Source organism: Sinocyclocheilus grahami, unplaced genomic scaffold, assembly GCF_001515645.1.
Source record: "Sinocyclocheilus grahami isolate Dianchi unplaced genomic scaffold, SAMN03320097.WGS_v1.1 scaffold435.1, whole genome shotgun sequence".
NCBI classification, from domain to species: domain Eukaryota; kingdom Metazoa; phylum Chordata; class Actinopteri; order Cypriniformes; family Cyprinidae; genus Sinocyclocheilus; species Sinocyclocheilus grahami.
The window spans coordinates 117,549-127,302 of NW_015505614.1; the positions used below are offsets into that span (position 1 = coordinate 117,549).

General features: G+C 38.9%; 1 protein-coding gene across 1 annotated transcript in view; it reads left to right on the forward strand.

The window, feature by feature from the left end:
* The window catches only part of LOC107551837 (kelch-like protein 11), a 14,506-nt gene extending 5,623 nt beyond the window's left edge, over positions 1-8,883 (forward strand). Inside the window, exon 2 of the mRNA XM_016233588.1 lies at positions 5,457-8,883. Within this exon, the coding sequence (XP_016089074.1) occupies positions 5,457-7,044 (1,588 nt within the window). The 3' untranslated portion in view covers positions 7,045-8,883. The remainder of the gene's footprint in view (positions 1-5,456) is intronic.
* Positions 8,884-9,754: the final 871 nt, after the last annotated feature.

The following is a 9,754-nucleotide window of genomic DNA, read 5'->3' on the forward strand; positions in this document are numbered from 1 at the left end:
CATCAAGAGATGATAACTGTTCAGGGGAAACCATAGCAGATAGCCGGGAGGGTGAGAGAGGCCGTAGGTTACGTCGAAAAGTGACATGTGTAGGGGTATGTCTTGTGTCAGGAACCATGTTGAGGTTAAGAGTGAGGAGGAAGTGATCCGAGATGTGCAGTGGAGTAACGAGCACATGATCAGTGGAGCATTGTTGTGTGTAAATAAGGTTGCTTGGCAGTTGGTTGCCTGATTTGTGAGTAGCCGTAGTTAATACTCGCTTGAGATCAAAAGAAGCAAGCACAGTGTGGAAGTCTGCAGCCTGAGGTTTATCTAGGTGGATGTTGAAGTCTCCAAGCATAACTAGGGGAGTACCATCCTCAGCAAAGTTTGAGAGCAGAGCATCTAATTCTTCCATGAAGTTACCTAGTGGTCCTGGGGGTCGATAAACAACTATAAAATGGATTTTAAGTTTTTCATATATATATATATTATTTTTCATATGCAGTACAGTACACAATTATGTTCATAAAAATCTACTGTACGTACCCAAACGGCTGTTCAAGGTCGTAGTACATTCCTAGTGTCCAGACTGACTTACTACAGGTGAGATTTTGCCGATATCTCCCTTACTGTACATACAGTACATAATTATTCTTAGAAAACAATTACTGTAATTCACCAAAAGGCTTTTATTATGTTCCAAAGGTTGTAGTACATTCCTAGTGGCCAGACTGATTTACTACAGGTGAAGGTTTGCCGATATCTACCTTACTGTACAGTACACAAATATTTTCATGAAAAAAATGTTTTTATTAATGTTCCAAAGGTCATAGTACATTCCTAGTTACAATACTAACTTACTATAGGTGAAATTTTACCAATACCTCCTTTACTGTATGTACAGTACATAAATATTTTATGACAAAATTATAGCAATTTACCCATTTTTTCCCCACACTCCAAAGGTTGTAGTACATTCCTAGATACAAGACTCACTTACTACACATGACATTTTGCCAATATCTCTCTTACTGTACATACAGTACATAGTTATTCTTAGCAAACAGTACTAAAATTCACCAAAAAAGTTTTTTTCATGTTCCAAAGGCTGTAGTACATTTGTAGTTACAAGACTGACTTACTACAGGTGAGATGTTGCCAATATCTCCCTTAGTGTACATACAGTACATAATTATTCTTAGAAAACAATTACTGTAATTCACCAAAAGGGTTTTTTATGTTCCAAAGGTTGCAGTACATTCCTAGTGGCCAGACTGGCTTACTATAGGTACAATTTTGCCAATATCTCCTTTACTGTACATACAGTACATCATTTTTCTTAGAAAACAATTACTGTAATTCACCAAAAGGCTTTTGTTATGTTCCAAAGGTTGTAGTACATTCCTAGTGGCCAGACTGATTTACTACAGGTGAAGGTTTGCCAATATCTCTCTTACTGTACATACAGTACATAATTATTTTTAGAAAAAAGTACTAAAATTCACCAGAAGGTGTTTTTCATGTTCCAAAGGTTGTAGCACATTCCTATTGGTCAGACTGGCTTACTACATTTGAAATTTTGCCGATATTATGTTGTTTTTGTTACCCGGGATGGTTGCTAGGGTGTTTCTATGCGGTTGCTAGGGTACCTGGGGCAGTTGCTAAGGTGTTGATATGCGGTTGCTAAGATATTCGGGGTGGTTGCTAGGGTGTTGCTATGCGGTCGCTAGGGTACCTGGAGCGGTTGCTAAGGTGTTGCTATGTGGTTGCTAGGCTACCCGGGGCGGTTGCTAGGGTGTTGCTATGCGGTCGCTAGGGTACCTGGAGCGGTTGCTAAGGTGTTGCTATGTGGTTGCTAGGCTACCCGGGGCGGTTGCTAGGGTGTTGCTATGCGGTCGCTAGGGTACCTGGAGCGGTTGCTAAGGTGTTGCTATGTGGTTGCTAGGCTACCCGGGGCGGTTGCTAGGGTGTTGCTAAGGTACTCGGGGCGGCTGGTAGGGTGTTGCTATGCGGTTGCTAGGGTACATGGTGTGGTTGCTAAGGTACTCGGGGTGGTTGCTAGGGTACCCGGGGTGGTTGCTAAGGTGTTGCAATACTGTGGTTTCTAGGTTGGTTTGGATAGTTGCTAGAGTGTTGCTATGAAGATATATAGATAGATAGATAGATAGATAGATAGATATAGTCAGATGATAGATAGATAGATGAGTTTGAGTGGGTTAGAAATAGTACATAGAAGTGAAGTCTGATTGAGTCTAATGGGCTTCAGTGTGTTTAGATTTCAATTTTGACCGTTGGAGTTTGACAGAATGTTCAGATGAGCCAAGACTTTTCAATGTAAGTCTATGGGATTTTTACGATTTTTAATCTTCATTTTTATGAAAACCATAAGTCGGATCAGTCTGAAAAGATATAGCAACTCGAGTCAGATCAGTTTGAAGCTCTAGGAGAAGTAGCAGTCAGTAATTTTAGTCTCAGAAGAATAACTAGATAAAAAAGTTAGTCAAGACAAACTTTAGGTTGGCTTGAGAAAGCCTAGCCTGAAAGTTTAAAGCAGTTGTAAAAGCCTGAAGTTTGAAAATTTAGATTAGATAGATGTTGCTAACATGTTTCTAGCATGATTAGCATGTTACTAGCATGTAGCTAGCATGATTAACATGTTGCTAACAAGATTAGCAAGTGATTAGCATGTTGCTAGCATGACTAGTAAGAAGCTAGCATGATTAGCAAGTTACTAGCATGTTGTTAACATGTTTCTAGCATGATTAACGTGCTACTAACATGTTGCTAGCATGTTTATAACATGATTATCATGTCACTTGCATGTTGTTAGCATGATTAGAGAAGCAACAAAATCGACCAGGCCATGGAATATCCCGGGATTGTCTGACGTCTCGCTCTCGTCATGGCCACGCAAAGCCAGCTCAAACACGCCACAAAATTTCACACAGTCTATTATTCTAGACAGGATATGTCTGTTTTTTGTGACCTTTTCATTGTGCCTTCTAATACCAATCCTGTAGCCTTCATCTAGCTGTTCAGCAATGCTAAGCTTCCCAAAAAACTGGAGCCTCATAGCGTTGTCAAGATCGCTTCGGCTACTTTCATGCCGCTTGCACTTTTCAGAGAGATGTTTTAAGTCGCGAACCCCTGTTGTTGTCCACAACGTTTCGGTGCCATGACTTTGAAACAGGAAACACGGAAAACAATAAAAGGCATGACTTGCATCACATCCAGCCAGCGAACTCCGTTTGCCATAAGAAGTGCTGGAAAAGCCCCGACTGTAGGCGTGACCGTGATCACTTGATTGCTGGTGAATTTGCGAGTACGGTCGATCTGGTCCAAACTCCTTTATCCTTTTTTTTTTCTTCATCCGAATGCCTTGTGAACAGGTATTTTTGTAAAGATAAAACCAAATTTTCTTTCATCTCGAGATATTGCGCTTGCTTCCACATTAATTAGTACCTGTCTGTCAACTGACGAGCTGCTGCTGAGCGGAATGAGAGTCGTTGAGAACGGTCCAATCACATGAGGCCAAATATATAAAAACAATATCGATTCGCTCTAACAACAAAAGTGGGTGGGTTCAAATAAGGACAATTTGAAACAAGCCAATTAGAGCTTAGCCTCAAATCACATGCTTTTCAAAAGTTTGTGTACCTACATAGACGCTCATTAGTCCGGCGCCCCGCAAACACATATGAAAGAAATATAGTTTTGATTTTTGGATTTTCAATAAATTATAATATGATTAACAGTAGCATACTATGACTAAATTATTTTATTTAGTTAATATTTGTGATAAATATTTAACTTATTGTTAACATATTAAAGGAGGCTAACTTGAAGGGGGAGCGGCGCCCCAGTGCCCCCTATTGACCAGCCGCCACTGGTGACAAGGCTACTTTCACTTTGAAAAGAAGTGCTAGCTGAGAGGAGTTATGTCAAAGCTGACTAAAAGTGATCGAGGATGGATAATTTCGACGAACTTGAACCTGTGATATCTTCTTCAGGGCGAAAAAGGAAAATAAAGGCTGAGATGTTTTCACGGAACCTTGCAAAAGCAGCACATTACAATGGTGAGGGAAAAACTCAGTGTATTGCATGTAATCACATCCATACAGTTTATGATCACAACATCACCAACGTTTGTCAGGCATCTACATTGTCATCTGAGGAGATTACAAAGATTAAACAAGTGTTTTTATAAACTCTAAAACATGAAATGTGGAGTTACCTGCTTTTGCCAAAAACAAACTTTTAATGTGTAAAAAAACAAAACACTTTCAATGAACTTTAATTTTGTAAATAACTTGTATTTGTTTAAGTTATTATTACTTAATCAAAACAACCCAACTGCAGTTTGATTGATATTACTTGGAATGCGCAATAAAAATAATTAGCTTGTATAAAGTGCTCTATGAATAAAACTCAAAATAGAAAAATAATAGATGTGCTGTGAAGGAAAATTATACAAAGTCATTTCTTTTCATATCTGTCATATTATTTAAGTTCCTCCATTGTCCAAAACGCAGTGTATTGTCTAAAACAAAAGTTATGACTGTATGTTCACATAAATTTATAGTGGTCTGCGCTTCACTACAATACATTCTCCCCGCGCTGCAGTGCGTCGCGCAGCTTTGCCAACAGATTTTGATAGGTGTGCCAAAGGACCAAAATGTTCTGCCTCGGTACGGCTTGTGTCAAGCCATTTATTAATCAGGCTGTTTGATGAAGAGAAAGAGATAAAGTGTAGTAGAAATAAACATATTAAGAATCCTTAGAAGCAGAGGATTATTATTATTTTTTTTATTTTTTTTAGGACTATTATTATGTTGCAATGCCTGTTTGACCAATCAGCGGAGAGGGGTGTTTCATTCCCACCCAGAAGTAGAGATCAAAAATTCAAGTTGTTTATTCGTTTTCTATCCCTGAACATAAAAACAAAAAATGAAGCCGTATTCTTGATTTTTCGTTTGGTTTGAACAATTGAAAGAACGTGACTGTGCCGTTTTTCAGATTTCAATATTAAATTAAAAAACAATTGGACGGAAGATACTCTGATTATTATTCTGTGTGTGATATCTGATTGTTCAAGTGCAAAATGTTGCAAAAGAGAACTGCATTCAGGATCACTGTGATTCAGTCAGAGTTCTTTTCAAGGCTTATTGTGGTTAATAACTTTTTAACATCAAGCACGTCCTGCACTTTTTTTCTCATTCATGCATGCTTCTTATCGCTTTGAAGTGTAAGTAACTTTTAACAGTCCTGCACTGCGTGTATATATTTTCTTAATGTGACATACACAATATAGCAAAATCTCTATTGATAGACACTCGCCACTTGTTATATGCCATACTGTCATACTGTCCTACTAGAACAAATAAAACAAAAGAGCACCTACATTATATTTCTTGCCTGTTCTGTTGTTCATTTTTGTAAGGCCTAAAACAATGTATTTTCTTTTCCACTCACAGGTTCTTGCTCGTGCAGTTGAAGGATTTTTGTGGAGAATTTCTCAAGAGGAAGCTCAGCCTTGGCAACTGTGTGGCTGTCCATAGCCTTGCGCACATGTACACTTTGGACCAGCTGGCCTTACGTGCTGCTGACATGATTCGTCGCAATTTCCATAAAGTCATCCAGGATGAGGAATTTTATACACTTCCATTCCATCTGGTCAGAGACTGGCTGTCAGACGCAGAGATTACAGTTGACTCTGAGGAGGTTTTGTTTGATGCAGTAGTCAAATGGGTTCAGAAGAACTCAGAAGAACGGGTGAAGTATTTTGAGGAGCTTTTTCGTCTTCTCAGGCTGCCACAGATAAAGCCAACGTATCTTACAAGAGTTGTGAAGAATGAGCCTTTGGTCGCGCAGAATGCAGCCTGCCTACAGCTTGTGTCAGAGGCTGTGGAGGGTCATGCAATCCGCTTTGAGAACCTCAAATCAGCAGATACAGAGTTCTGGGTATCATACATGGCCACATTCCAACCAAGATTTGGCCAGAACATGGATGTCATCATGGTGGTCGGTGGGGTCTCTGAAGGAGGTGACTACCTGAGTGAGTGCGTAGGGTACTTTGTATACGAAGACCGTTGGGTCAATTTGCCACACATCCATAACCATCTGGATGGTCATGCTATTGCTGCCACTGATACCCATGTATACGTGGCTGGGTCCATGGAACCAGGATTTGCCAAGACAGTGGAGCGCTACAATCCAAATCGCAACACCTGGGAACAAGTGAGCAACCTCACCACACGCAAGCATTCCTTTGGCCTCACCTGCATCAGAAATATTCTGTATAGTATTGGCGGTCATGGCAACTTCAGCCCTGGCTTTAAGGATGTGAGTGTCTATGAACCTGACCAAGACAAGTGGCACAACCTAGAATCTGCTCCTAAGATTTTGAGAGACGTCAAGGCTATTAGTGTCGAAGATCGATACGTTTATGTCACCGCGAGAACTCCCATAGATACTGACAGCGATGATGGGTTGAAGACGGTAACTACTCGCTACGACACTGACAGTCGCCAGTGGCAAGAAGTCGATTCCTTACCACTTATTGACAACTACTGCTTGTTCCAAATGGCTGTAGCATCAACTAACTTCTACCACACGGCTTCTTGCTGTCCCAAGAGTTACACCAACGTACGTGATGATGTAGCTCGTCAAAAGATCAGCACAAGGATATCTGATGATATTCTTGAGAGCCTTCCCCCAGAAGTTACTAGTATTGAGGGTGCTGCCATCTGCTATCTTGGTGATGATGTGTTTGTGATTGGTGGCTGGAAGAACAGTGATGATGTGGATAAGCAGTATCGCAAGGAGGCGTACCGTTATTGTGCTGAGCGCAAGCGCTGGATGCTTCTGCCACCCATGCCTCAGCCACGCTGTCGTGCCACAGCATGTCACGCTCGCATTCCCTACCGCTTTCTATACGGCTGTCAGCGTTACCCAATGCCACAAAATTTGGCACGCCAGAGGGACCGTATGCAGCAAATGCAACAGTTACATCGTCGCACGTTAACTCTACGCAGGCAGTTACAATCACAGATTGAATGCTGAGAGCCCTTGTTGCTCAATAGCAAACAACTGCTGCAAAAATCATGATAATATAGTCTTGAACATTCCCATGATCCCATTCTTATTAAAATGTGTATTGTTGATTTGTGACGTTTCATCACTGGGAGAGTGAATGAAATGGCTGAAGCTAGTAAAGAGAGTATTTTCAATGTGACTTTGTATAATGGAATCATATAATTATGTAAAAAAAGAAACGTTTGTAAATATCTGTACACATGAAACATTGTTTCATGGCCTCGCATGAATTTGCCTTATTCCCACTGATGGCAATTTGCAGAATGCTGCACATTGTTCATTTATCTTGAGTCGTGGTTATGGTTGTCCTGCTACATTTGTGGGTTTTTAGGTTGTTTGTTTTGCAGGGAGAGACACCATTTTTCCCAGCTGTAATGAATCAGCTGTTCAAAACCACTCGCACGTTTTGAACAAACCATTAATAATTACAAAAAGAACCACTGCATCTTTATTCCCTTCACTTGTAAATTACTTGTTTGTGGTCTTAATTGTGATGATTTTATTTGTCTTGCACTTGTTTGTCAATGCAATTCTTTCACAGGTTTTGTTTATATGTGCAAAAATGCATTCTTCGCAACTACAAGCACTTAATTTCAGCATTAGCCCTTGTCTTAATCTTTATTCTTATAGTTTAAATTGATTATATTTGTTCTTTTTCAACTTGAAAGCACAGAGAATAAAGACAGTTATGGCATCAGTTATTGACACATGAAGGCCACACCTAATAAAATTGCAAAACCATAGATGTTCAGAATATAGTAAAGGATTCATTACATCAGTGTCAAGGGCAGGATTTTGTTACTTAAAAACAATTTGTCATTGGTTTTGTGGTCTATGCCAGTTTGAGATCTCAGCTTTCTTGATTTAATTATTTTCACTCATATGTTTTTAGCAACCTCATCAGCTTGTGCTCTGTCATGCAATGCCTGTCACGAATTATGTTAACATTTCCCGTCAGTCAACTGTAGTTGTCCATTCCAATTTTAATAAGGCACCTAGTGATGGTACCCACACTGCATCCTTGTCTTTGTTACATATATAACACTATTTATAATATTTTTTTTATTGTAAATAGTTTTTTCTATCTTTCATCTACATTCCCTCTTTGTATCTCCTCAGTCTTTTTTTCCTGTCTTTTACAATGATGTATTTTATTACAAGAAAGCTCAGTGCATTTCACTTGGGTGAAAATTTGTCAAGCAACCATTGGTACCATCAAGACCAGAAAACATTTTGCAATGTTTGCCTGAAGAACATTTAACCGTTACTACAGTCCATACCAAAGTCTTAAAGTATGTCATCTTAGATGAACTAATGTTATGCTTCAGTGTTAAAATCTCTACTAAATGCAAGATAGAAATTGATTTGACAATGTATCTGTAGCTCTCGTCTTGACTTGTGCAGAGTTCCATAGTCATTTCATATGGGGAAAAACCCTGTGAGACATACATTGAACATACATTATTAGGCCTTTTTCAAACATTTTCCAGCATATTGGAGACTCTGTAGAATTTTAGATATTGTATTTACTCAATGGGAAATGTAAGTTTTGTGTCTCTCATGTTGAGATGTGGTTTAATAGTGTTTAAGATCTATATCAGTTTCTTTCCTTCTTGCACAGAGGAAATTAGTGTTTGTGTATGTATGTATGTATGTGTGTGTGTGTGTCGATGGCGATAGTGTCTGACAATAAGAGTAGCAAGGCTGGGATGTTACCTTGTCCCGCTCTCATTGTTGTAAAGTCTTTTAAGGGCGAATATAGTTATTTGCGTGTGTTATTAAGTATGCACATGTTGTGGATCTCAGTGATTTGCAATAAATATTTATAAAAAATCTGATATTGTCCAAGAGTTGTTGTTCTGCCTAGTGAATACCCTTCCTGGAGTGCCATTACTATTGTTTACTAAAATGTATGCTTACTGAAAATTGATGCAGTATAACATTGTACTACAGTGTTAATTTTAGATTGATCAAGGCATTTTCACATAGAATGTGATTATTCCCCAATTGTACTCGACAGTGTGTGCAAATTGTCATGAGATCTTGCTCTTTATGGTATAATCAACAAGTGACTATAGGAAATAATATGGTCAAATGAAAAAAATATATATAAATTGCGCAAACCTTTTGCCATTTCAATTGTATTTAATTGAGTTATGGTGACTGGTGGACACACATATATGCACATAAAGACCAACAGAAACCAATGCAAAGATAAGGCAGAAATAGTAGCATAAATTAAACACGGCTACATCCATCAAGTTGTAAAATATGCTAATTTCCTCTGCATTCACCCTAAAAATATTTATACAGCCAGAAATTCATCACAGAAGAGCATTATAAAAGGGTGAATGAACAAAAAAGATTACCCTTACTGAAAAAAAGTTTACTTCATTCTAAACCGAGTTCAAGAATATTTACCCATTATACCCCATGTAGCAAGTGTTTAAAATTAATGTATTTGTAGATAACTTAAACTGTATTATTTTTAGGGGTCGACTGATAATCGGCCTGGCCGATTATCAACGCCGATATTAAGCATTTTATGATTATCGGTATCAGTCATTTTCAAAACCGATTCCCCGATAAAATAACTTAATTTTGAAACGCGCTATTTGGCTCTGATGCAGCCAGACAGAACTCACCACTCTGTGGCCTAAAGCAGTCTCCGCCCACC